Source organism: Brienomyrus brachyistius, chromosome 24 (assembly GCF_023856365.1).
Source record: "Brienomyrus brachyistius isolate T26 chromosome 24, BBRACH_0.4, whole genome shotgun sequence".
Lineage (NCBI taxonomy): Eukaryota > Metazoa > Chordata > Actinopteri > Osteoglossiformes > Mormyridae > Brienomyrus > Brienomyrus brachyistius.
In genome coordinates, this window is record NC_064556.1 from 3,980,302 (window position 1) to 4,001,958 (window position 21,657).

The 21,657-nt window shown below is 44.3% G+C and overlaps 1 protein-coding gene across 2 annotated transcripts in view; it reads left to right on the forward strand.

The window, feature by feature from the left end:
* fstl4 (follistatin-like 4) overlaps positions 1-17,192 on the forward strand; it is a 132,843-nt gene extending 115,651 nt beyond the window's left edge. Inside the window, exons 8-16 of one of the 2 annotated variants that reach the window (XM_048994815.1) lie at positions 978-1,098; positions 2,552-2,713; positions 5,062-5,196; positions 5,928-5,954; positions 6,682-6,800; positions 7,297-7,446; positions 7,847-7,954; positions 12,070-12,179; positions 12,371-17,192. In XM_048994815.1, coding sequence (XP_048850772.1) covers positions 978-1,098; positions 2,552-2,713; positions 5,062-5,196; positions 5,928-5,954; positions 6,682-6,800; positions 7,297-7,446; positions 7,847-7,954; positions 12,070-12,179; positions 12,371-13,073 — 1,635 coding nt within the window. In that variant the 3' untranslated portion in view covers positions 13,074-17,192. The remainder of the gene's footprint in view (positions 1-977; positions 1,099-2,551; positions 2,714-5,061; positions 5,197-5,927; positions 5,955-6,681; positions 6,801-7,296; positions 7,447-7,846; positions 7,955-12,069; positions 12,180-12,370) is intronic. The other variant, XM_048994816.1, reaches the window with a different exon arrangement.
* Positions 17,193-21,657: the final 4,465 nt, after the last annotated feature.

Sequence of the window (21,657 nt, forward strand, 5' to 3'; positions counted from 1 at the left end):
ACGTCCGAGTCCCCAGATAGTGGTTTGTTCATCCAGTTCGTTGAAGGGAAGGCAGCACATGATGCAAGGAACGCTGCCCAGTGTCGGGGTCCTAACACACCCCAGCTTGAACCTTCGCAGCGCTGAAATGAAAACAATAGCAACAGAACGACTGTCTTATCATTAACCAATGATGTGTTTTTAATTGGTGAGTGACAGGGGCAGTGCACTCCAGGGGCCAATTGGCTTTGAACTGGGGTCAGTGGCCCCGCCCCTGTACACGCCCCTGGTACCCAGTGAAGCCACAAATACCATTCCTCCATGGCACTGGTACAGGACCTTTTATTTTCTCTCCTGGAGATCCGAAGTGTCTTTCATTCAGCCCTGCACCTCAGTTGCATTTTACTACTATAATGTTTATAACTCTCTCTATATAGTTCACAACTATATATAAATGTATAATTTACTTATACATTTAAAAACAGCATTACTGATGATGTATTAATATTGCACTAATGCTGTTCATTTCTAAGTAAATTAATCTGCTTTATTTAAGCGGCTGAAAATGACAGATTTGCTCGGTGGCCGTAATGCCCGATGAAGAACAGGCATGTCTAAGCGATGGCCTACAACGCCGAGCAGAAGCAGCCACCCCTATAGGCGTTTCAACAGCAGGCCTTTGGTGTTAAGGTGCCTGCCGCTGGATGGCTGACTCCCACGCATTTAAGCACGATCTCATCCCTTAATCCCTTTAAAGCCCCAGTCGGAAACCCCCGGGTGAGTCGTGCATCCCGAAAAACAACAACTGGCCTCATTAATCACGCTAATGCGCTTTTTATTTTTAACTCTTCCTATATATCAGGATGATTGAGCTGGATGTCAGGGCTCGAATCTCCCTACCATTCCACTGGGGTCACACGGTAAAGCGTGGTGATTGATTGGCTGCCGGTCACATGATTTTTTTCCCGCTGCCCCCCCCTCCCCCTTCTCTTCATTAGGACTTTGGTGATGAAGGTTCCCTGTACATTACCAAAGTGACGACCATCCACATGGGCAATTACAGCTGCCACGCTTATGGATACGAGGACCTTTTCCAGATACATGTGCTGCAGGTGAATGGTTAGTAATGGAAGACGTGGGACTCCATGTTCAATCCAGTCACAACTAGGCACGAAGTTACGAGGAATCTCAAAGCCTTGAGATAGAATGCCAAAACGCAGACCTACGTATATGTGTTTCTTAATTCCACCATTACGTTAGGCGTTTTCTTGGCAACACTTAATATATTAGTACACGCTTACTTTCTGTATTAATTAACCAGAAACAGTGTTAATTTTGTACTGATCTCATGTTCGTTCATCATCAATCAATCACAACGGTTCATGCAGTTACTGCATTTGTTCATAATTTTTACTTGAGTAGTTACTTAGTAAGTTACTTGTGGCCGTAAAGTAAATTGTGACTTTTTTTTTAAATTTGATTTTTTTTTTTTTTGATATCATGATAAGGAACCAGAAGTATGAAAACGACACTGAGTCTAGACGACTGTTTTCCACTCAAATTTGTGATCTTTTATGCATTTTTCACCTTTCATCCCCAGTGCGCCTCTCCGAGTGAAATTGACACTCGCCTCTGATATGTTCGCGCGAAGGCGCATTTGTTACAGAAAGCCCATAACCTCGCTCACAGCTCTCTGTCCTGCAAAGCATAGCATCGCATTATAGTCGGACACAAGGCTAGAAGAAGCACAGTCAACTCCTGTTATGCTGAAGTGAGACGAACAACATTGCTTAGCTACATCAAATGGCTAGTGGAACGTGGGAGGCTTTAGAAAATGATTTGCATAAGACTTCGGGCTGAACCGCGCAATTAACAGAATTCCCCCGCTGTCCGAGGTTCAGGAACAGTTTATTTGCCTGTAGAAAATCGATGATCCAAAACTACCACCTTCCCTATTCACCGTCAAATACATAATGCAAGCGAGCATCTTCCAATAGCGGAAATATATGAAATTAGCTGGCATGAAATGGTGAAATTGTTCTCGTTTATGAAGTGTTTTTTATTTATTTTTTTGCTAATTGAAAAACTCCAAAGCTACAAGAGGAAAAAAAAAGCCCTTCAGCCAATACGTTAAGAAAATATAATTGTTCCAAAAAACAGGTTTATCTAACTTCATGATTACCGGGCCTCAATCCTTGGTTTTAAAGCATTTTCATATGTAAATAATGCAAAAATATTTGCAAGTAATTATGCAGATTAGGTAGGGTTGCCCCTAGCTCACAGTTTGGCTCTAGTTTTATAGTATATTTGTGTTTCTCACTCATCACACAATATTACCATTTCCAAGTATTAATTTATTTACCAAGTTCTGCAGTCCCAGTGAACGTAGGTGAACCAACCAATTGAGTATAAAGAGTCACAGTCACCAAGTACCCAACTGGTTGGCTGAAACGAAATCTTGGTCTGGATTTTCACTCTCTGGACCTGGACTACCCACCTCTGGTGGTAATATTAGTTGCGGTGGGTGCTGGTGGGTTGGGTCACTGACGCCCGCCTTCCTGTGTGTGCCCAGTGCCCCCAGTCATCCTGGTGTACCCAGAGACGCAGGCACAAGAACCCGGGGTAGCAGCTAGTCTGCACTGCTATGCCGATGGAATCCCGAATCCCAGCATCATGTGGCTCAAGAACGGCATGGATCTGCAGCCCAGACTTTCCAAGCAGCTCTCTGTCATAGGTAAGGCAGCCGGCCTGAAGCTTCTGAAGAACATCTCCGAAGGTTCAGTCCAGGTGGTATGACGCCAAGAGCAATGTTATTTTTTTTTTTTAAGCTTTTATCAAAGTATTGCACTCTATAGCTGTGTTACATGACATTGTACATTTTTGTTTTGCTGTTGGCTCGTGGGAGTTAACAACTGCCCCGGAGTTAACAAAAGAGTCACAAATACACCATAAGTCCAGAATCAGGTGTTAAAGAGGTTATGGCCTTATATCCTGAAGGTTTCTGGTGCGAGTTCCAGGTTGTACCCTTCTGTTAAAGCTTTGAGTAAACATTCCCCCTATGACCTGCATCAGAGGGCAGTTTATGGGCTGTGCGTGGCTCATTACCTACTGTAATAGCCTGTTATCTTCTACGAAGTTTATCATTTAAGTGTCTTAGAAAAGCTTTATAAGGCATCATGTGACAGATATGGAGCTCCACACACTCCAACAATGATATAGCTTTTGCTGAGAGTAACTTCTTTTTCAATCGCACCCAGGACAAGAATTATCACCTCCGTCACTGTTATTTACTAGAGTTATCATGACCCTGCAGTGGATAAGCAGTTACGGGAAATGGATGAATGAGCGCTGATTGGAAGTGTAACAGTTCCTCAGTATTAATGTGGTGGCCTGGCGCAAACAAACACATCGAAATAACACCATCTTATTAAACCATTTCTCTTAGGCGGATTCTTTCGCTATGCATGCAAACGGAGATAAACCGGAGCCGTGTATCTAAACAGCGTTCTTCTGCAAAATGAGTGAAGAGATGATAAGCATTAGAGATAGACACCATCTTGGGTATTTAATTAGAGGTGTTTTTTTTTTTTCTCTCTGCCGAGATAGTGCTAACTGTAAAGTGATGCTATTTATTTACTTCCCTCCAAGGGTATTTCTGACAAAAAGTGTATGAATATTTATGGGGAATTGCGACGAAAGAGGCAGACAATGCTGGCGGAGCGGTAGCGGGATCGGCGAGTGTTACCTACCGCACTCAGTTTTTGAAGTTCGACGGCGGCAGGGGGGGGCTTCACAGCGCCATGAGTGGTTCACTCTTTAGCTGCAGGGTGGGGGAGGGGAGCAGGGGGATGGCCCCACTTTGCTGTGTGACTGCGCTTCTCAATGTGCAGGACAGGTTACGGAGAAGTCCGCGTCTAGGTTTGCCACTTTCGATCAGGAGAAACAAGGGACCCCCCCCTGCCCCATGGCTGCCAACTCTATTCACATCCATCATGGTCAATGTATATTTATGGTCAATTCCATTAGTATTTTTTTATCATGTAAATGTATCTCAAATTCATTCACATCATTTTTGTGATGTGAGATTCATCATTATTGACATGGCTTGTATATACAGAAAATAACCTTTTTACAATTGTTTTTAGTGGGCCAGCGTCACATGTAGGTAGACCAGCACAGCGATGCTGGTTCGCCAGGTACACCGGCACCAAACCAGCACTAACCGGCACAAACCAGCGCTAACCGGCACAAACCAGCGCTAACCGGCACAAACCAGTGCTAACCTGCATAGACCAGCAAGGAAAATATACTGATCTATACTGTTTTTTTCAGCATAGATCAGTGTTTGGTTTATTCTGGGTTGGGTTAATGTTGAGACAGTCCCCCTGCTATGCTTGAAGTGAATCGTTTTCAGAAACCACAACTTACTGATCGTCGCCTTTTGTCTAAAATGCAACGAGGAGCCAGTGAAGTAACAGCAGGCCCCTTTTACTGCGGCAATTAAAAAAACAAAACGTTCTGCGCGACGTCTGCGTTCAAAGCGTAGCTTTTTCTGCCCCCGAGCTGGAAACACCTTGCAGAAGCATCTGTCAGCTCAGGCGAGACAGGAGAGCTGAGAGAGCAAAACCGGCGACAGGGATGAGAGACGGAATACGACGCCGCATTCGTTCGGTCGCACATACCTGTTGCACTTTCCATTTTTCACGGAGTGCGTGAAAACCATTCCGGCTTGGGCCCTTTCGAGCGAATGCGTGTGAAGATCACTGTGAGGTGATCGAGCAGGGCGCCACGCGGGAAACGGGATTTCAGTGGGTCTGCGTGACATTCCTTCCCATGATGCACTGCTCCAGGGATTATCAGAGAACAATAAGATAACCCCAGCTGTGCGAATTCAAGTAGCTCCCCCGCAAGTGTCATTGTTCGGTACAGATGCACTTCAAAGGCACTCGGGTCATGGGGGGGAATGACGATACCAAGCATCTCTGAGAAGCGGCCTGGTGAAGTGGCACAAAATTGCTAAGGGGTGGGGGGGCTTTTTGAAGTAAATTTTTTTTAAGTGTGATCACCGTGTCACTTTGACAGCAAACGGCAGCGAGCTGCACATTAGCAGCGTCCGCTATGAGGACACCGGCGCCTACACCTGCATCGCCAAGAACGACGTGGGCGTGGATGAGGACATCTCCTCCCTCTTCGTGGAAGATTCGGCCAGGAAGACGCGTGAGTTTGAACGGCCTGCCCTATACGTCCACAAGATTTACGCCATATTTACATTTATCTACAGTAGGCGGAGCCTACACTTTGAAGTTCTGTGGTGTAGTGCCACACTACTGCCTGGTTTTCTAACCATTAAAGTGAAATATTCAGTTTTCTAAAGGAAATATCTATTTTAAAGCCAAAATGAGATGGGTGCTAAGTTTTGCTTTGTGTATTCCCTTGACTGGGAGATCGTGCAAAACAAACAGGAAATGTGGGAACTGGGACAAAAACCTATGGGAATCATCTTGTACACATAGCCTTCACACATAATCTGTTAAATAAAAAAAGCTTGAGGTTTGTGTAACGTCCTTAGGATTTGTTGGATTGGTGAGGTTTGGTGGCGTATAAGTGGGCGAACACTCACAATGAAAACAATTTCTGGCTGAAAGATTAGCTACGTCTTACGTTATTCGGATCAGGGAGGCTGTAATACACATCAAACTAACGATGGAGGAAATGACATCAGAAGAGTCAGCTGACGGAGATTTTTTATTGGTCATTAGACTGTGCATGATGAAATAAAAGCTAAAAATGCATTTTTGTTCACACTTGACTTGTGACAGTGCGGCACCGTCTTCTAGATGACGCCAACGTGCGCTTCTTTAAAGCCCTAATCTTCCATTATTCAAAATGACGTTTTTATATGTTTTTTGTTTTCTCTTTCATTATTTACCGGCTCCGCGACGCTGCAGTTGCAAATATACTGTGGCGACAGGAAGGTACTGAGAAAGCCGTTGGTGTTTATCGACCATCCGTGTCTGTCTGCTTCAAAGTCCATGTCCATTACATCAGTCACGATGCCCTCCGAACAAACATCAACAAATAAATAATCAGCAAATTCCATCACCCCAAATTTTTCCTGACGTACTCAAAGTCCCAGTGCGGTATTCTCAAGGTCAAGTGCTGTCACAAAAATGTGTTTTCAGCTTTTATTTCTACATATTTTTTTTTTTCCCTACCGTTACTTTTTTTCGCTCGTGGTGTAAACTCCGGTCAGATGGCTCGAGGCTGCCGTGTATTCATTTGAACAGCTAGACAGCTGACAGACAGCAGATCGTCGCTTTAAATGGCTGCCCGCACTAAATGTCAACACCTAGCTTTGCTTTACAGTCACATGACCCGGGAATTGTCCGCTAGCGTGAAGCTGAAAACACTTTTGTCACAGTACAGCCTTCCAGTTAATTATACAGTTTGTCCCATAGAGATTGACCTACTTGCACCTCCTACTAGAAGCCTCATACCTGCACGCCAACTGTAACGTGGCCTTTGTTTTTATCTAGTTTCATTGTTTTCTGCGTTTAAGTTTAGATTTTCTCTTTTGCTGTCAGTTTGTTCATTGAATCGATTTATTCATCAATGGACCATACATTTAATATCCTCGTGCGACCGACGTGGAAGAGTGCACTGTGCTAACAGGTGTGTCGTCGGTTTTGCTTCTCCGTTTAGGGCTGAGCGTCGGAAACATGTTCTACATCTTCTCCGACGAAGGGATCACCATTCTCCAGCCCGGCGACTGCGAAACGCACAAGCACATTAAGCGCACGGACAGGATCGTGGCGAGCTACGTGAGGGATCCCCCGGAGAATCACTGCTTATGGGGATTAGCCGCTAACAGACATTAGCGCCAGAGCTACTGGTGACCTCCCACTGAGCTCCGGCTTCCTCAGCGCGGACGATCGCCTGGCACACCGTCCCGAGGCTCTTGCACGCCAGCTGTGCCAGTTAACGTTGTTTGTTTGCAGACTCCTTTGCCTCCCATAGCCCCCCCATTTCTGAGTTTACAGTTTATTGAGGCACAACAGAATATTACACTCGAATCCAATTCATCAGTGAAGTGCCAGGAAACATCTCTCAAATGGACCCGGAGCTTTTATATAGCCCAAGTTACTTGTTTCTTCAAGAGATCCGAGTTTCACAGTCCTGAGTAATTGCAATAGGGTTTTGCATAAAGTCAATGTTGCATGTAAAATCTCTAAGCCTGTCAGTGCTTCAAACAGCAATTCTTCTACTGGCCTTGAGGCAGCAATGAAAATGCCCTCTTTTTTTGGTTTGTCCCTGCAGGAGGAAATATGTCCCAAAGCAGAAGGCGACTCTCCTCCGAGGTGTGTTTGGGCCTCCGCCGTCAGCGTCAGGGACAAGTACATCTACATCTCACAGCCCCTTCAAAACAGACTGCTGGTGGTGGACACTCAAGCCCAGAAAGTCGTGCAAGTGGGTAGCCATCGTCTTCGTTCATTTATGTCACCCCTTTACGGCTTATTTGCTGATGGTTTGCCTCCGGGTCTTGTGTAGCGAAGGCCATTCTGTTTGCGTAGCCTGAGCATCAGGAGGTGGTAGATGGGTTTTTTTTTTCATGAAGGGGGGGCTATTTCAGGGGCGAGGCTAGGAATCCCAGGTCCCTTGTCAAAAACCATCTACGTCTGGGTTCCCCCCAATCATTCAGAGTTCCCATCCCAATTACGGTGTGTCAGATTTTGAGCGAAAACACCCCAAATGCCTAGTACCTTGGTGTGAGTACATCCGCACCAGAGCAGGTAAGGGCTAGTGATGGATGGCTCGGTTCTGCGGTTACCCCTCGCTGAACTCTCCCCCCGGGTTCCTCCCTCCGAAGGTGGTGGAGACGGAGCCAGTTCCAGTGAAGCTCCACTACGACAAGTCGCACGACCAAGTCTGGGTGCTAAGCTGGGGAGATCTTCGCAAGACGCGTCCCACCTTGCAGGTGAGTGCTGGTTCAAGGCCTGAGGCGACCTTATGGATTTGGACGTAGGCTTGTAGACCCACTGTTGTACCTTTCAGCGGGCTGCCAAACATGGACCATTTCAGTGAAAATCCAGCTGAAAAAACTGCCCAAGACTTCAACTGCAAAATGTATTATGGACTAAGATATCTGTTAAATACTAGAGATATCATTGTACGGCGCACCTCTGGGACACGGGTTTGATTCTCCGCCTGGGTTGCATGTGTGCGGAGTTTGTATGCTCTCCTCGTGTCATCGTGGGGTTTCCTCCGGGTACTCCGGTTTTCCCCCACAGTCCAAAGACATGCTGAGGCTAATTGGAGTTACTAAATTGCCCATAGGAGTACATGTGTGAGTGAATGGTGTGTGAGTGTTCCCTGTGATGGGCTGGCCCCCCATCCTGGGTTGTTCCCTGCCTTGTGCCCATAGCTTCCGGGATAGGCTCCGGACCCCCCGCGACCCAACAGGATAAGCGGTTTAGATATATTTTACATTCTGGCTTGATATAATTTGCTCCATTCAGTGCATAGTTGATGTTGAGCATCAAGTTAATCAACCAAAGTTAACTCTGTCCTTGACAAACGTATGGGATTTTCCTTTTCGGAACACTGCGCTCAATTTTACGACCACGAGATTCCCAGTGTCATGCCGAGAATGGAAAAATCGAGGTGTTTATCATGGTATCAGGATTGAACAAGCCCTTTGAATCGAACGATGAATTGACCGACCAAATGGAGACAGTCGATAATGATAACTGAAATGTGACATATTTGTTATTTGAGAGAACTTGCCCTGAGACATCGCAGACACAGACGCAGAGGAGCTACACTTCGTGCTCTCAAATTACCGTACAATACCTGATATTGAGCAAACAAATACATGTTAAAATATGAACACTAAATAACAATCATGAAGAAGTTTCCCTCTTAGGTTCTGTCATATGACGACAAAACATTTGATCGTTGCTATGTTCCGAAGTACTGCTGCACGAGTCTACGGAGAGTTAGAGTGAAAATGATCACCATGTGTTTTGTTTTTAATGACCAGCCGGATGGTAGATGGTGAGTAACTCCCCCCCCCCCCAGTGTGCTTGTTCCGGGGGGGGGGGGGTGTGTGGCCAAACCTCAGCCAACACACAGGTGTTGGGAGGGGGGGGGGGGGGGGGGGGGGGGACAGCTATCTTCACCATGGACCACTGGCGGAGGACAAATTACACCTTCACCACCAAGGACCGAGTTCCACTTCCACAAGACGACACCCTGCTCCTTTTCTCCCAAGGCAGAATCCCGTTAACATACCATACAGTCCCCTCGCAACACATTGTAATGGAGAGCCTCCTATTAACAAGGGAGTCTGCCTCAGTGCTTAGCCAAATTCTCCCCGTTCCGTGACCTTAATCTGCCAGCTGTTCCTTACCTTCAGTGGGGGGGCATCAAGCCTCACAAAACAGGAGGAGACTATGAATAGGTCCTCCATCAAACAAGGAGGATTTTATTCTCGTTTTACTTCTTTTTATGGGGTAGAACTTCCTCAAGCAGCTTTTGAGGATGACCGACATGCACTTGAGGTCTCCAGATGAGGCACCCTGGAAAGCTTATTTGAGCTCGCGGCCAGTGAATAATTATTTACGGGATATGAATTGCCCTCGGATGCAATAAAGCAATATCTGGAGAAGCACATAATATAGTGTAGGGCAAATGGTTCACCACCACAAATAAATGACTCGATAATGTCATTATCATTTGCAATACAAATAACTGACCTGAGCACTGAGAATTCATCTCTGCCAGAGGAACCATTTTGCTTGAGCGGTGAAATATCAAAACCTCTCCCTGTCTCTCTTTTTTTACTTCTTTTAAGTAGCTCAATATCATTCTGCAAACATGAGGGTTTGACCATCTTTTCATTAAACACGAAAACGAGGGAAGGCAGGAAGATAGCGTTCAGAGACTGCCCTGTTCCCAGACAGGTTGGTAGCGGAGAGTTAAAAAATAAAAATAAAAAAAAAACGTGCTTTTTCATCAGACTAGCTACCCATCCTGGAACTCGAAGAAAAAAGGAGGAAATCACACTGGAAAATGCCGTCTGTGCTATCCAGCATACTTCCTAATTAAAACATTATGAATATTCGTGTCGGGAAAACTGATAGCATCAACATTACAGTAAGTGAATAAAATAGATTTGCGGAACAATTGTGATAAAACAATTAGCATAAAATGATTTAATTATAGTAAAATTAATTTATTAAGCGTGGCAGAAGTGTAACATTCTGCACTACCATTGTTCGCTCCGAAAAACTAAAAACATAAATGTAACATCATCATGTTTTCCTTTGTTTTTACAGGTATTTTTTTTTCCTTTAATGTTTCGCGCCAAAGCTCGTTTCAGTTCAATGAATATGTACATTACAGTTTTTACTAAGCCTAAAAATATGACGGCGAAATAGCAGCCGTTAAGTGATTAAAAATGGCAGCTGGCATTATAATTTACATAACCGAGCATTCTGGGTAAGTGGGGCGAGTCTCTCGCTTGTAATACATCGTGTGTTCTGGAACTGCACTTGAGCTCTAATTAATGAAGGCACTCATTTCTAATAATCGGCCTGTATGGGAAACGTTTGTGGGGGAACCCCCCCCCCCAACTCCCCACCCTGGGAGAATCATGAATTGATGTCTTTCGCTTATAGAAACAAAGGCCCTGGCATGTAAGTCTAGCAATGATTAGTGCGCGGATGCCAAGCTGATGGGTTAGTGACAACACTGTGATTCTCGGCTGCCGCCGCTGCCAGCTGCTCGCGATGTAATCCCTGTCCTTCAGGAGAACAGAACAAAGCCGCCGTACCAGGCGATGCAGGGCGGAGCAGCAGATACTCTGTTTAACCTGACAGAAAGCCAGCTGACATCACCTGAATGGGGTGTTCCCCGCCCCCCCCACCCCGCCCATGCCGTTTAACACTAAATACATATATTGTGAGTCATCCTGTATCGAATAACCTGTATGGAAGATTGATGTATTTATCTATTTTGTGATTTTATTTATATTCCTCTAAAGCAACATACATTTGAGAAGGTAGGATCAGCCAAACCCTGGAGCAACTGGGGTTAAGGACTATTCTCAGGGGCGATACGGTGACATCACTCTGTCGACCGTGGGATTTGACCCAGTGACCTTCCGATCACAGGCGCGTGCAAACTCCTCGCACACCGAGTCAAGGCGTGATTCGAACCCCCAACATTGGAGATGCGACATGCCTGAGTATATTTATGCTAACATCTAGTTTTCCACTTCATGAGGAAGGTCTTGCAGATCGGTCTGTCCATTACAGTCCAAGGCTAGTTTGCTTGCTGCATTTTATTCACATCAAACTGGAAGGTCATTTAGGGCAAAGATAAAATGTGTAGGAATTAATTCATATCCACCTGTGAGGTCACTATCGCAGTGCTGATCTTTTAACGTCACACCTAGTGTCAAGATAAACCCCCGAAGAGCAGCCCGCTATACAAACCATTTTTGATACATCGTAAACACAGCGTAGCGTAGATAAATCAGTTGTCTGCTATGTAACAATGACTACAGAACGTTTTGTAAATTTCGTTAAACCTTAATTCATTAACAGAACGTTAGCATGCAATCTCCGTGACAGTCATACAACGGCTATTGTAATTAAATCGTTATTTTATGCAGAAATTCCGAATATCTGTACATGATGTATTCTGATTTCGTGCCTAGCCATCTGTCCCCTTACCTGTGATAAGTCTCAGTTTAAATCCACCCCCCATCCACCCCACCCTGTTTGCATTTTACTTTTATGAGAAGTACATTGAAGATTAGCATCTCTTCAGTTTATTGTAATTCGAACTGCACTCACTATGCAAGGTTTAAAGCTGGATGGTTTTAAACCAAGCAGTGATTCAGCCCAAATTGCATGAGTGGGGAGAGATTGAAGCTGGCACTCTTGATAAAACATAGATTTCTGTAAACTGCAGTTGGCGTGGGACTGGGGAGGGACTTAATGTAGATGCTGGCTCTTGTGAAGACGTTTAGGGACGCCTTGTTGCTCAAAGGCGTAAACGACTCTGTGCTTTTACTTGCTGCAGGTCGTCTCCCAGGCAAGTACCGGAGAGGAGCATCACGCAGTCCGAACAAAGTTCCAGAGAGTGGACGACTTCTACATCCCTCCCACCAATCTCATCATCACCCACGTAAGGTACGTGGCTCCAGCTGCCCTTCGAAATTTCAGCCAGGCCCATTTTGCAGTCCTGTGAATCTTAGAGGTTCAAATTTCAAGTGGAGTTTCTGTGACAAAGTCAATGCCAAAGCTGGAAATACGACGACATGCTAGCCAAGGTCAAGCTCCAAACCCTTGACTTTATCCTCGATTTTTTTTTTTGCACCAAGGTTTGGCTTCATATTCCTCAAGTCGGAAACCGCCGTGCACAAAATCGACCTGGAGACTTTCCATCGCATCAAGACCATCAGCCTGAAGAACTACAGCTGCGTCCCGCTCAGCATGGCCTACACACACTTGAGTAGCTACTACTTTGTCGAGTGCCTGGGTAAGAACTCATCCTCACTCCTGCCCCAGCTCATAATCGACGGCGTCACCGACTCCGTCATCGGGCAGAACCGCGACATCACGGGCAAGCCCTACGTGTCTGCAGACGGTCGCTACGTGGTCACGCCGGACCATCTACACGGAAAGGTCATGGTGCAGACGGTCACCTTCCAAGGGGTGCTGCAGCAGAGTCACGAGTTTGAGGCTGTCCTGAACGTTTCAGACCTGGCTTTCCAGCCTTCCTTCACGGAAGCCAACCAGTACACCATCTTTGCTACCTCCTGGTCAGGAACGGACTTGTTCCTCTCCGACCTGTCCACGGGGAAGAGAGAGGTTCTGCAGAACATCAAAGAACCCATCCCTTCCAACTCTTGGCCCTGGAGTAGCATCAACAGGGTGGTGGTTTCTAGCGGCCTGTTTGGCCAGTACCTGGTCACACCCTCAACAGAGTCCGTCTTCGTGCTGAACGGGAAACAGAACAGGCCGCACTGCGAGGTGTCAGACATCAAGAAGGGTAACACAGTGGTTTGGGTTGGGGAGGTATGAGCACAGGGAAACTGCAGGATTTCAGAAGACGGCAAGAGTTTAGGCCAAAATATGCTAGAATATTCAACTCGATGTACATGGACTCAACCCTGGACTGAGCTAGTATCAATATGTGCAGTTAATGTGGTAGAGGAGATTTGAATACAAAAAAAAACATAAATAAAATATTTTTATTTGAAGATGATGGAAGTCTCCAGTGCGACAGTGATCTATGCGCACTAGAGAAAATATCTAATCTCACCACCTTTTCACTCTGCAGACAAGCATTAGAAGAAAGGATAAATGATTTATTAAAAAAAAAAAAAAACTATGCACAATGCTCTCTTTTTTTAGCGAAACGCTTTTCTGGTTTGTTTGTCATATTCCAGTGCTACAAATAGTCACTCCATCCAGTTATCTGCCTATCTGTGTGTCCATTCCCCTTTTGATGACCCCCTTTCGACTGTAACCCCACAGTGGATGTTTATGCCGTCATAACGCATTCTGTGAAGCCTTTCATCTGAACCAGAACAGGCCGGGTTTCAAATATTCGAAGTGTCTTCGGGAAAAAATAGCTATTTAACCTCCTGGACCTCCTGACGATTTCGATTAAGCTTCTCTTTCTGCAACCACTAGAGCAGCAAAACACTGAAAACATCCATCGTTGATATTCGGTTTCGTTCAAATGCCACGGGTGATTCCTTTTGATCAGTTGTTCCTCTCCGTTCTGGCACCTGGCCCCATCTTATGCGTTAAACGGCCTTAGAAATTCATTTTCGTTTCCACCAGGCAAACGCGCCATGTGGGTTTGAGGCCTCGACAGCCACTAAAGTCACTTTGTCGGGATGCCGACCGGTCGCGTCCTCGCACCGAAAACCCCAAGTCCGCGGAGAGCGGTCGCTTTCTTTCAGGCCGCCGGGGAAGTCATGCTTCACCTCCGTTGTCGAGAGGATGCCCGTTTGCTGTAAACCGGGAGGTCCACCAGGAGCTGTGCCGAGTGTCTTAGTGAGTGTGGAATAATGGGAAAAAAAAAGCTGGGAAGATTGCGGATTCTCTCCTCAGCTGCGGCGTGGAGGAGGTCGTCTCATGTGCGCTAAGCCATCGTTGCCCGTCCCGCCTCGGCCTGTCTAACTTTGCCCGAAAATCAAAGCACTCAAAATTGTCTATCAAGTTCAGTTTGTCTTTTTATCCATCCTTATTTCACTTTTTTTTTCCCTTTGTCTTTTTGGCGGCTGTACACATGATTCATTTGGCTTCGTTGCTACTGGATCATGGTGGCAGTGATGCCGATTCTTCATGCTTTCGACATACAGAATTAAGGCTCAGTGTCAGGACTATTTTAAGTTGGCGGTAGAAACATTAGATTCAACGTCTCCCGTAACTGACTGTTAGGAGGAAGAACATTTAATATTAAAGCGATTTCGTTTTAAATAAGACATTTATTTTTTTGATCTTCTATGTAATTAACAACCTTATTTTTGAATGCGTAGTTAGAATTTAAGGAATATCACCTTCATAATTGAAATTCATCAGAGTCACATTTTCTCTAACTTTATATTGTATTGCAAAAATACGCAACACCTGTTTTACAAGCATAATCAAATAATTGTTCGATTTAAACTACTGATGGAAGGAATTATAGCTACCATACATTTTTTTATTACTTAAACTGCTATTTTGAAAATGAAACCATATTCCTGTAATTTAACATGGATTCTCTCTCGGCGAATTAAACATGACTGTTTTAAGCCATTATAAAACCAGATCATGCATAGACATACTTTTTTGCAGGAACTTAAATGATCCCCCCGCCAATTATTTAAATAGCTTTTGTGAGCTAATCTGTCTATCAGAGCATGTGTCCTTAATATTGACTAACGCGTTATGATGATTTTTGCTGTTGATCAGTAGGTGTTCTAGAGGTTAGAAGGTGTAGAGTTATTGGGGTTGTCATCACTACAGTAGGTTTACAGGTTCAAATCCCCAATAGAGGCAGAGAGGAATGATTTAGTAAAAAAAATCAATCTGTTAAAAAAGATTAGTGAAGGGTAAATCATTAATGTCCGTGAATGTGCTTCTTGTGTAGATTTCTGTTAAGATGAAAACTTACACAGATCAGATTTAAGGACTAAAACAAAGATTGAAATACTATTCATCCACTAAAAACAAAATTCCTGTTTTTTTTTCCTCTCTTAATTCACGTTAAAAGATATTTATACGGCAGTTTACTGTATATACCGAGACATGCTGAATTGTAAATTTAAAATTTTAAAGAATTAAGGATAAGAAATATTCCTGCAGGTTACACACAGATGAATGCTCATATCAGCCATCTTCTTCTCTGGGATGGAACTGACTGAAAATTACTGGTTGACAGTTTGGGTTCCAGAACTGAATATGCGTTTAATCCAATTTACCCTCAGAATTATGATTACCTATAAAAAGTCTACATGGCTACAATTAGACCGATTAAAGCTGTTTCCTCAAAATCAGTGTAACAATGTTACAAAAAAGTTTTTTTAAAAAAAAAAAAACAAGTCCACAGTATTGGTGTGATAGACCCCAGGCACTGCTGTCGATAAATATAGTTCTGTAGAACACGGAGATGAATAAAATGTACAGATGTAATTATAAGCTTTGTGTTTTGATTTGTGGGGGAAATGTTTTCTATAAAACATTTAAAAAAAAAGCAGAAAATTGAGAAAATGTACAGCTTATGAAATATAAATATTCAGGGACAGATTTCTCGAAACATTTAAACGAGTAGCTTAAGTTTGGTGTACCGCTTTTCCTTAATCGTAAGTCACTTTCTACTCTAAGCAGATTCTTTCTTTCATTTTTTTTTACCTTAAATGGAAAACCACTGTCATTCACATTGTGACATCACCGTTTATGATCCATGCCGGTATGCGGGGCGCATTCCGCAGTGTAAAATCTAGAAGGTGGCACATTTTGTGGGAGTTAAATGTGAAACTGTGACCGAGTTCTCGTGCCACACGGGACCCATCGTTCATTTGTCTTCATTACGGACCTTCGCTTCCGGACAAAGTTCACTCATACGGTACAAATGTTGTGCTACCACAGGACACTGAGTGTCTTTAAATAAACAAAGTCAGTTCCTGATACACGGAAGGACATTTGGAGCGACGATGATTAATTCTGCAATCCTGCATGGTGTCGCCGGGTCAGTCACACACTGTGTACCAATCACCAGCTTCATACCCCAGATATACAAGTAACTACCAGGCACATGGTGAAATTACAAAATGTTTTGTTAACCAAACAGATACCAGCCCACTGCAAATATTGCAAGTTTGAACCCCACTGGAGATTTGCCTCTGAAGGACTCATTTCTGGCTACAAGTCGGCTAACTACTACTAATTGCTATTAATCTCGACCACATGTGAACTGGATATGTTTAGTGTATTTGAAATTTTACACAAGGGGCCTAAATATACTCATTTGTTTGTGTGTGTCTGTGTGTGTGTGTGGAATGTTAGGATCTACAACAACTTCTGTTGCCTGTAGGGGCCTCTAGATGTATTTGTGATGGTTAATCTCTATGCAACACATTCTCAGCATCAAGGCAATAATTGTCGTTTTGAGAACAGTCATTCATCATCGCCAGTCCTTTCTCCAAGCCTTTCCCATTTAAGGAATCGCCATTTTATGTAAGATTCAAGTCAAAGACAAGATGGTTTAGAGATCTGAGAAATGTGACGTAGGGCCCATGTCATTTTTCAGCTTTAATAGTTCATTTTTGTCCTTTCAAACATGTCCGAATACCTGCATTTTCTGTGTAGTGACGTGAATTTAAATGTTCTGTACATTCAGAGAATCGGTGATAATGTTTCTTTAATAAATGTGATTATTTTGGAATTTGTTAAAAAAACTGCATCGTTTAGACTGGTTTGTTTTTGCTCTCCACTGGGATTGTCTTTTCAATGTTTACACGCCCTTTACCCCGGTAAACAGAAATAAAATGTCCTTACCTCATGCCTTCCTGTGATACTGAAGTCACCAGTGATGTGTTTGAATTAGCATTGACTGTAAAGATCAGTTCTTCGAAAATGTACTGTACAGTGTTTCCCGAGTTGTACATTTTTCCTCAGTTTTGTAATAAAAACCTTAAAAATCAAGCCGCTCCCTTTTGCTTCTTATAACGTTATTCCAAGACAAATAGCCGGTGGCACCAGGTGCTGCTATATCCGGAGATGGTAATCAGTAAATCTCTGGCAGTGGGCCAAGTCATTGTTTGGCCACAGAATAGAAGATTTAAACCACTATCTCTGCTAGTTGCACCATAAATCTCCTGGACTGCCTGTCAATGCCCCTACAACTTACCGGCGATATGCCTGTATCGTTCCTAAATCTCATATAAAAATTACCGAAATATAAACTCCAGACAGTAAACAGTGACACTATATTCCACCACGTCGATAGAGTACAGACATGTGAAATGTATTGCAGCGTTATGCTGCAAAAATTATATGCTGCACACCGATGTGTCTAAATCATAATATTAATAAAAACAACCATAAATCTGCATCCTATGACAAGACCGATAACCATTATAATAATATAGATTTATAATCTAGAATAATATCAGACAAATAATAGTATTTCCCTTTAAATGTTTATTTAGAACGAAACAGCAAAATGGGCATTCTTGTGCTGCATCACATTTTTATATTCGTCATATACTTTTATGTAAACTAATGTACATCTGAGAAAGCAAAGCATACCAGTGTCCCTGGAACAACCACCCAAGGACCCGATGGTGACATTAGTCTGCCAGTCATGGGATTCGAACCAATGTCCTTCTGATCACTGGCATAGACTTCTATGTATTGTACATCTGAGAAAGCACAGCATTCCAGTGTCCCTGGAACAACCACCCAAGGACCAGATGGTGACATTAGTCTGCCAGTCATGGGATTCGAACCAATTTCCTTCTGATCACTGGCATAGACTTCTATGTAAAGTAATGTACATCTGAGAAAGCACAGCATTCCAGTGTCCCTGGAACAACCACTCAAGGACCCGACGGTGACATCAGTCTGGCGTCAATCGTGGGATTCGAACCAAAGCTAATGACTTAGCTTTTAGTAAGCATACACGTGCATGAACTTTGCCTTCTCACTTTGAAACTTCCCCAAAGCCCCTACATTGGCCCAGTGACACTCACCTGGTGGCTGTTCGCTACTGTGCAGATAGGTTGGGATGCCTGAGGAGAGAGTGAGTGGTTTTTTTTTTTATCTAACATGCTACGTCAAACTGTACAGCAGCGTTGACGTCTCTCACAACCGCTGCTGTAGGCGATGCTCGGAAGGTTTGATCTCTCCTCAGCTGGACTGTGGGGCAGCACGCATCGTGTTGAAAGTTCCAAGCCTTAGAGGTCATGTTCAGGAGACAACCTGGGGGGGGGGGGGGGGGTTCATCTACAGGGGAGCAAAGGGGTCAGAAGTGGGGCCAGTGAGGTTCTGTCAGAGGGTTGCTTCCTCCCATCATCCTGAACATCCTTTATGTCTGAAACAGGCAGCTGCACAGGAGGGGGGGTTGGGAGAAGATGGGTCATGTGGTCAGGAGAGTGTCGGTTTAAAAAGAAAAGGCAGAAAATGAGTGCCTGCATTCTCCACATCGCTCTGGCTCAGCGTGAACACACAGCGCTCACAGGAAGTCTTGGGACGTTTGCTTAATCCTGTAATAATATTGCAAATGTACTGGTTTCATTACAAAAGTCCATTGGCAAGCGATGCTTAAGGTATCTGTACATATTTTCTTCACAGACATTTTCTTTTAATTGTCGTGATTTTTTGACTGACTCATTCAGGTCTGATCTCGCCATTTTGCGATTGACTGCAGTTGTAGTCACTGGCTCCCAAACAGACACCAAACACAAATATTCGGTGTTTCATGTTGTTGCAAAGATGTTACTAACTAAAAAGCCCCCAATGAGACAGCTCAACTCATAACGACTCTTTTAGAACTATAATTTGGGATTCAATTTAGTAGTATTCGAAATTACGGTTGTTTCTAATGCGATATGTATCTTTTATAAACAAATGAAAGTAGTCATGATTTTTACAATAAATCGGCAATATTTTTACTGAATTAAGCTAGCACCCCAACGCCTTTCAGTGAGCACTGTATGCGGTCTCTCCCACTCATCATGTAATATTGGCACTTCCAGTGTATTTTGAGGTACACAGAGCACACAGCACGGCTGAGCATTGGAACGGCATGCAAGTTACAGCAAAGAGGTGGACAGTAAGAGATCTGGAGGGTAGAAACCTAGATGGCCACCGATTAAGTTCTGATTAAGGCTGCGACCAATGAGGACTGCGGTTGCCAACCCAAACTTTGCTCAATCCTCAAGACCTGAACGGACCAGGACTCTTGTTATTTCCTTGCCTTCTGAGATCAGCTCCCATAAGGTTGATGTCACCATTAGGCTGTCAGGTTAACAACTGAGTGCTGAGTACCAGTCCACACTATAATCCAGTTCCATTATTCAGAGCCACATGTGTTTGAAGGGCGATGTCAGCGTCCCTTTACTGCTGTCAAGACTCCCCCGTCAGCCGATGTGGCTGTAAAGTGCGGGTTTTCGGCAGCAGTGAGATGTGAACGCCGTGTGGTTCAGAATTTCCAGGACTGTGGGGTGAAATTCTCCTGAATTCGCACATGTGGAATTCTGCATTTCCACACTTTGCAGATTTCCTGGAGGGGCACTGAATATATAAATGAATGAATGTTATATTTATATAGTGCTTTTCAAGACACCCGAAGTGCTTTACAGAACCAGTAGGGAGCCACTTACACCCCCCCCCCCCCCCACTCTGTAGCCCCCACCTGGATGATGTGACGGCAGCCATTCTGCATCAGTACGCTCACCAGACAGTAGCTAAGGTGGTGAAGGGGCAGGAGAGTATTCACCAATCAGATACAGGGGATGATTAGGAGGCCAGATTTGAAAGGACCCCAGTGAATAATTTCACCTACGACATCAGGGTACCACCCCTACTTTTTTGAAAGATGCCCGGGGATCTTTTATGACGTCAAAGAGTCGGGACCTTGGTTTCATATCTTAGCTGAAAGATGGTGCCATTTTTACAGCGCAGGGTCTCTGTCACTGCACTGGGGTATTGGGATCCACACTGACCATAGGATGGGCTACCGTGTCACTGCACTGGGGCATGGGATCCACACAGACAACAGGATGGGCTACTGTGTCACTGCACTGGTTCATTGGGATCCACACTGACCACAGGATGGGCTACCGTGTCACTGCACTGGGGCATGGGATCCACACAGACAACAGGATGGGCTACCGTGTCACTGCACTGGGTCACTGGGATTCACACTGACCATAGAATGGGCTACCGTGTCACTGCACTGGGGCATGGGATCCACACAGGCCACAGGATGGGTTAACCTGCTGGCCAGTGTCCCCATCATTGCACTGGGTCACTGGGATTCACACAGACCACAGGATGGGCTATCCTGCTGGCCACACCAACACCTCTTTCATTACACTGATATCGGGGGGAATCTAGCCATAAAATGCCACGACATCACCATGTCGGTGTACTCTGTAAGCCCTGCCCAGGAACGCCGAGACCCTATCTAGGTGCCAATGGCTTGTGGTAAGAGACTGATCCAGCAGCCAATTTGTGTGTCAAGCAAAACCATGTTCTATCTTTCTACACAGAAAATATGTAGCTACAAACATCAAGGAGATAAGTGAATCGAAAAAACTGCACAACCACGCTAAAATTAGACTGATTCGTGGGAAAACGTGCTCAGATATTATTAAATAACAATATAATTAGGCTGTATTTAATATCAAAGAGAGGACCGGCGATGCGTGTGCGTGACAGGCCCATTTCTGCAGGGTTCCGGAATGCGAGAGCAATTTTAAAACGTTTAAAACGTTTTTTTCACTGGCTAAAGACTGGATTGCAAAAAAACCTAAAAGGAGATTAGGATCCCAAAGGTAAAATTTACGTATTGAGAAATTAGGCATTTGAAACTGAAGACAAGACTGAACACAAACGATAATAAGAGAGAGAGAGAGAGAGAGAGAGAGAGAGAGAGAGAGAGAGAGAGAGAGAGAATCTGCTACGACTGAAACACCAGACGGCTTCTTGGACAGATGTGACTAGCGGGACACCTTAGCTGGTTTGGCGCGTTTGTTTACTTCAGGTTGTCGTTCGCCGCATGCAGTGATTTTATGGCTGTTTGCAGCTGCGCAGCATAACCTCATACCCAGGAACACAAGAGAACCTTCGCCAGGCGGGATCATAAAGACAAATCAAGCTGAATGCTGACAAACTCACCTAACTTGCATGTCAGCTTAATATTATGCGTCGTTTCCTCACAAATACATTCCTGTAGGACCCATTCAGTAACAGTATATGTTTCTTTTCGGTCATGAACACACCAGCTAGTAACCCACAGGGATAAGTAACACATATTCTGCCCACTGCAGAAATTTGGTGTAATACGTACGACAGTTCAAAGCAACAATCCTGTCAGATTTAATGTAGTCTGGGCAAAATGTAAGTGAATGAAGATTAAGCCCAGTTAGTCCAAACTAACCAA